Below are 7,065 nucleotides of genomic sequence, written 5' to 3' on the forward strand. Positions count from 1 at the left end.
CTTCAAGTCCCGCTTCAAGATCCTCCTCTTCGACCATGCCATCGGCCATCCATCCCCACCCCCAACCCCAGCTCGGGCCTGAAATGCTGTACACTGTCCAGCGCCTTGGGACGTCCTCCCGACGTGAAAGGCACTAATCACATGTATACACTTCTTGTTGTTTTATTTTGGTTAGGTTAGGGAATGACTGCGTATGTCGGTGGGATGCACGGGAAGCCCGTTTGGTTTGACCACTCTTTAAAACAGGGTGATGGTTTTCCGCATGTGCCAGACACCCGGCCGACCACACACGCGCGCGCGCACACAAAACAACAACAACAACAACATTACATTTGTATAGCGCCTTTCACGTCGGGAGGACGTCCCAAGGCGCTGGACAGACACCCGCGCACACCTTTTGGGGCTCTTTCGCCTCAATATTAGCACTTAAGAATAATAATAATAATAATAATCCTTGCGTTTTGACACAGCGGGCGATCGGGTGTTTTGAGGGGGGTCTCGGATGAATATTCTACAGATAATAGTCAATCCTCAAATCTTTTCAGCGCTTTGGGGGGGGGACGTCCTCCCGACGCGAAAGGCGCTCTGTAAGCGCGACACCGTTGCCGTCTTTGCGCCGCATAGGGCTTCGAGGCGTCTCGAAGCCGTGATCGGGCGCTGCATCAAACCCGAGGATTATTATTATTATTAATAATTACCGTCAAGTGTAGTGACTGTGTATTTTGTGGGCCAAACACACACATAACATATACGTATATATATATATATATACACACATATATATATATAACATATATAATGCCTCTACGTATACATATATCCCACAGAAAAAGCACGAGGAAGACGAGGTGACCACAGACACGGCCACCATCCTGAGCAACCAACACGAGAAGGACAGCGGGTTGGGCCGCACGGACGAGAGCACCAGGAACGACGAGAGCTCGGAGCAGGAGAACCCGGGCGAGGAGCACGGCCTGGGGCCCGGGGGCTCGTGCGAGACCGGGGTCGGGAGGAGGAGGCCGAGGCCTGTGCCGTCGTGTGGCCACAACCACCACCACCACCACCACCACCAGTACCTTCACCACCATCACCATCAGCAGCAGCAGCAGCAGAGTCAGGACCCGCTGCTCCTCGACTCCTTCGACGCCGCCTTCCTGGGCCTTCCGGCCGACGATGAGTGCGAGCGTTTCCGCCAACTGCTGGAGCTCAAGTGCCGGGCCAGGGCGAGGGGCGGCTGCGGCCTGTGGAGCGGGAGCGACCGGGAGGATGAGGGGTTGGAGGAGGAGGAGGAGGCGGCGGCGGCCGGGGCCGAGGAGGTGGGGGTGGGGGTCGGGGTGGAGGAGGCCGAGGAGAGAGAGCGGGAGCTCGAGCTGCTGAACGAGGAGCTGCGCAGCATCGAGCTGGAGTGCCTGAGCGTGGCGAGGGCCCACGGCCGGGCCCGGCACGTGAGCGAGGCCGAGGCTCAAGGCCAAAGCCAGGCCCGAGGCCCGAGCCCGGGCCCCGCCGCCCCGGCCTGGATGCTCCACGACGGCGGCGGCTTCCGGAACTACAACACCAGCGCCGAGGCGCTGGGCCTGACGCTCGGCTTGGGCCTGGGGCTCGGGTTGGGACGCGGGCGGCAGAACCACCACCACCACCACCACCCTCAGCAGCAGCAGCAGCAGCAGCACGAGCTGTCCGACATCACCGAGCTGCCCGAGCTCCGCTCCGACAGGGACAGCTCGAGCGCCTACAACACGGGCGACAGCGAGTGCCCCCGCAGCAGCAGCACGCCGCTCACGCTCGAGCTGTCGCCGGATAGCTCTCTGCTGCGAGACCGCGGCGGAGGGGGAGGCGGCGGACTAGGCCTCGGGGAGGGGGGGAAGCCGCCGTCGCCGCTGTCGACGACGTTGACTGCAACCTACAAGAGGAGCCGGTGGTCGAGGAGGAGGAGGAGGAGGGAGAGGAGGAGGTGGTGGTGGTGGTGGGGGGTGAAGAGGAGGAGGAGGAAGCGGGAGATGAAGGCCTGAGACCGGCAGCTACACAGCTACACGGCTCCCCGGGCACAGGCCTAGTAGGCCTAGGCCCGACCCCGGGCTCTGGTAACGGCGGCGGCCGACGTCGCCAGCAGCAGCAGCAGCGCCGCCACCACCACCACCACCAGCAGCAGCACCACCACCACTCCCCGTCCCGCCGCCACGCTCACATCCCGGCCCACGCCCAGCATTACCGCAGCTACATGCAGCTGGTGCAGCAGCGGTCGGCGGTGGAGGAGTACGCCCAGAGCCAGGCCAGCCTGGAGAGCGGGGAGAGGGACGAACTGAGGCCGGGGTCCGGGTCGGGGCCTACCACCACGGCCACGGCCACGGCCTCGGCCTCGGCCGCCGCCGCCATCAAGGCCGCCGAGTGGAAGGTGAAGGTGAGGAGCGACGGGACCCGCTACATCACCAAGCGGCCGGCCCGGGACCGGCTGCTGCGGGAGCGGGCCATGCGGATCCGGGAGGAGCGCCGGGGCCTCACCACCGACGACGACGCGGCCAGCGAGCTCAAGACGGGCCGCTACTGGAGCAAAGAGGAGCGCAAGCGGCAGCTGGTCAGGGCCCGCGAGCAGAGGCGGCGCCGGGAGCTGATGGTCAGGAGCGGCCTGGGCTGCGTCAGGGGGGGCGGGGGCGGGGGAGGCCCGGGTGGGGGTGGGTGGGGGTCGGGGGGGGGGAGCAGCAGCAGCAGCAGCAGCCCCCACCCCCACCACCACCCCCCTCCCAGGACAAGAGGGAGGTGACCATCCTGGAGCTGAGCCACAGGAAGATGATGAGGAAGAGGAACAAGAAGGTCTTCGACAACTGGATGACCATCCAGGAGCTGCTGACTCACGGCACCAAGTCGCCCGACGGCTCCAGGGTCTACAACTCCCTGCTGTCGGTCACCACCGTGTGAGGGCAACTGCTGTACCCCCCCATCTCACCCCCACACACACACACCCCCACACACACACACACTCCTCTACCTTACCCCCCCCCTCCCCTATCTTAATCCCCTCTCCCTACCTTACCCCCCCCTTCTCCCCCTATCTTAACCCCCACCGCCCCTCTCCCCTAACTTACCCACCCCCCCATCTTACCCCACGCTCCCCTGCCTTACCCCTCCCCCCCCCATCTTAGCCCCTCTCCCCTATCTTAATCTCACCGCCCCTCTCCCCTATCTTACCCCCCTCTCCCCCCATCGTACCCCCCTCTCCCTTGCCTTACCCCCCCCACCCATCTTACCCCCTCTCTCCTACCTTACCCCCCACCCTCCCGCTCCCCTATCTTACTCCCCACTCCCATCTCCCCTACCTTACCCCCCCCCTCCCTCTCTCCTACCTTACCCCCTTCTACCTTACCCCGTCTCCCTTACACCCCCCTTTCTCCTCTACCTTATTCCCCCCCCCCTCCCCCCCACCTTACCTCCTCTCCCCCACCTACACAGTAAATTAATACTACCAATTTAGGGTAGAAAACCAAATCTAGCCTCGTTAAATGTGGCATTTCCCCCCCCCACCCCCGCCTCCCTCTTCTGTAAATATATAAAAAACACTCGAGAGCTGGTCAAGGTGCCAATGAAAGAGTTATTATTATTATTATTCAGAAAGCATTCAATACAGTAGTCATTTTTGACCACCAAAATGAAAATTATTGCCACTTTTCATAAGCACTCACCCCCTGGACACCGCTTTGGACGACAAGTTCTTAACTTTTGGAAAATGCGAATACATATCAACAGACTTTAGTCCCTGGTGATATTTTGTACGAAATCGAGACTCTTTTGCTCCTGTTTTTAGATATAAATTGCCATTTGCCTGGACGGTACAGAAATCTTCAGTCGTTTATGTATTTATACAAAAAAAAACGTATTTTCTAACTTCTCCTCGTTCCACATGTAACTTGCTGACTGACATCTTCATCCGTTTTCAGCTGCAGGAAAGATCTTTGTAACATTACCTGAACACGTTTGCATTTAAGCAGCGTTGCTGGCAAGCGCCTTTCTTGCTACTTGCAAAATACAATGCAGTGCATTAGAACGGTTATCTTTGCTTGTAAATAACTATTTGTTTATACAAAACCAGACTGTAATTGTGACAGCCCCATTGTAGTTGGCAGTTGTGCTCTTTGTTAGACTTTGGATGTATTTCAACTAATACCATTTTAACGAATACCTGAGATAGTTACACACTTTCGATGTCTTGTAAAAGATGAGAATAAATTATTGTTTTATATTTGATAATCTTTTTTGAAACGGAGTTGTTGCATAATTTCCGCACAAAGCTAACTTGAAGCATAACTTCAGATCTTATAACCACTGCAAGATATGGTTCTCTTTTTAAAAAATTATGCCCAAAAGTAACATAGAACTGCATTTTGAAACAATACAGCAGCCTTGAGTTCAGTTTCATAGTTATTATTAAAACTAAATAACCCTTACATTTGGTCTAGCGCCTTTCGTGTTGGGAAGGATGTCCCAAAGTGCTTCACAGAATTTACTGGGAAGTGCAATAACTGTTTTTATGGTGATGTACAGTAAACTGATAGATCGGCACTCCAAGGGAAAGCAGCTCAGTGACGAGTTATCAGAAGTTCTGAGTTAAGAGTTACGTATAAATGCGGCTGTATGATGATTTAAGTGGTAGTGACAAGTTAAGCCATGATTGAGTTATCAGGAGTTTACTGTAGAGTATTTGACGAGGAACCCAGTTTCTTGTTTGCATTAAACCACCATAAAATCTACCTCTTCGACCGTACCTATGGTCATCTCCCTCTTTTCTCTCTCTCCCCCCACCCACCACCCTTTTCCCAGCCTTGCCATCCCTCCACACCACTGCAAAGCCCTCTGAGATGTTGTTCTTTCGCAAGAAAGCTGCGGTCAAAATGCAAGTTGTTAGTATTCTTTTTAAAAAAAGACTTAAATCTCGCCTTTCCTCTTCCTCTTTAATTCTTGAGGCTTATTTAAAATAAAAAATTCCGCCAGCGTTCCACCTCCAAACAGGAGGCTGCCCCAATGGACCTTGGCTCCCAATAATTATTTCTTGTATCCAATTAATCCTCACATGAGACGTTCACTGCACAGTAAACAAGGCACCTCATTATAATGTGGGAGGGTGTGAAAACAAAACAATCGCCACCTGAGAATTGGAACGACAGTAGCGCGGGTGCCCTCTGAACCGTTGAGGTTAGCCAATTTGAGTGTGGCGATGCGAAGGTCGTGCATCGCTGATTGTCACGTGGCGGGTATTTGTCGCGCTGTTCAATGAGCGAACCCGAATTTGCATTCATTTTGCTTTAACATTCGGGAGGAAGTGCGGAGATGAATTTCTCCGAGCGAGCAGGTGCATCGGGGACCTGCTGGAGCTGACGTGAGAGTAATCCAGAGTTGATTAAAACACGTTCCAATTTAATTATTTTATTCCAGGGTCTAGATTTGGTTTACCCTTAATTGGATTGTCATATTTGAAGCTATTTGGGGAAAAATAGTGCCACCCACTCCTTTCCTCCTATCTCCACCCGCTCCCCCCCCCCCCCGCCCCCCACGTAAAACAAAAGTGTACATATCCTCAAGCAGCTCTGTTGTGGTTTAATAGGGCTTAGTCCTTTTAAAGTGCCCTGAACTCCATGACTTACACAAGCCTGTGGCAAGTGGCAGGATTTTTACAAGTTTCTTTTGAATAAGTCTCAAGATTTCATTCCAATCAAGAAGAATCAATTATGAAAATTTTTTCAGGCGTTGGGAGTCCTTCCGCATAACTGAGTCGGCAGAGGCGGAGGAGACCTCAAACCTCTGGACAAAATCGATCATTCACTTCACGACCGTGTGTGGGACATTGTCTGCGCGCACATCAGCTGCGGCATTCGCCTACAAGTGCACTCTGCAGTGAATCCTGTGAAGCGCTCTGAGACGCCTGACGTGAAAGGCACTGTATCAAAAGCAAGGATTATTATTATTACTTTTGTTCACTTCTCTGAATCCTTTCCTCTATCCCCAATGTCACTCTCTCTCTATATATATAATATATATACTAATAAAGATGAAATGACTGAGTGTGTGTCTGTATGTCCACCAATAACGCAATAACCAATTGACGTAGAGACATGACTTATACCTCATCAGAAAGTTCTTGCCTGGGGGAGTGTCATGGCATATTTGGGGAGTGTCATGGGCATATTTTGGGTGGGGGCATCTATGTTTGATGAGCTATATTTAAAAAATGCTTTGATTAAGCCCCAAAATATGAGGTATACATGCAACAAAATAGTAACCGAGGAAATCACGCCTCTAGAGAGATACATCTGTACGAATATATTCTGCAACATAGCAGCAACAGAGAAAATCAAACACCCTTCTAGATATATACATTCTATACTAATAAACACCAAATGTCTGTCTGTCTGTCCACCATAATGTAATCACCGATTGACAGAGAGACATGATTTATACCTCATCAGAAAGGTCTTGCTGGGGGAATGTATATTTTTTGGGGGGATTGCCTATCGTTATATAAAGTATAATATAATATTAAATATAATAATATAAAGTATAATAATACTAAAATCTACATTCCATATTGGATCCTTTGGTTGCAAGCGTAGCTGCAATGGATTTATATTTCCTGGGATTTATATTGATTGGTTTATAAAGACCAATTTATTGTTTCTCTTCCTGCGACCTACGCGATCAACAGATTTTTACAATCTTTACCAGTTTAGTACTGTTTTCCACTACTTGTTTTTTCTCAGTATTCAATGACTTTTGCTAAATATTCTGCTCTGTTATCTAGGCTGACGCTCAATGCTGCAGTGCTAGTGGGATGCTACTGTGTGGGAGGTGCAATCTTTCAGATCAGACATTAAACTGAGATCTCTTGTGTGGCAGTTCAGGTAGATGTAAAAATTCCTGCAATGCTATTCAAAAAACAGAAAGAAGTCTCCGCCAGATAAAATTGGTCATTCACTTCATCGGCTGTGTGTGGGACGTTGCTGTACGCAAATTGGCTGCTTGCATTGCACACAAAAGTCTTCGGACTTCACAGTGAATTCCTGCGAAGTGACTGGGACGTCT

The 7,065-nt window shown here is 51.9% G+C and overlaps 1 protein-coding gene across 1 annotated transcript in view; it reads left to right on the forward strand.

The window, feature by feature from the left end:
• LOC103179807 (E3 ubiquitin-protein ligase PDZRN3) overlaps nt 1-2,955 on the forward strand; it is a 104,588-nt gene extending 101,633 nt beyond the window's left edge. Inside the window, exons 9-12 of the mRNA XM_042339684.1 lie at nt 828-1,273; nt 1,394-1,603; nt 1,816-2,636; nt 2,690-2,955. Coding sequence (XP_042195618.1) covers nt 828-1,273; nt 1,394-1,603; nt 1,816-2,636; nt 2,690-2,913 — 1,701 coding nt within the window. The 3' untranslated portion in view covers nt 2,914-2,955. The remainder of the gene's footprint in view (nt 1-827; nt 1,274-1,393; nt 1,604-1,815; nt 2,637-2,689) is intronic.
• The last annotated feature ends 4,110 nt before the right edge of the window (nt 2,956-7,065 follow it).

This window comes from Callorhinchus milii, unplaced genomic scaffold (assembly GCF_018977255.1).
Source record: "Callorhinchus milii isolate IMCB2004 unplaced genomic scaffold, IMCB_Cmil_1.0 Scaffold12, whole genome shotgun sequence".
NCBI lineage: Eukaryota > Metazoa > Chordata > Chondrichthyes > Chimaeriformes > Callorhinchidae > Callorhinchus > Callorhinchus milii.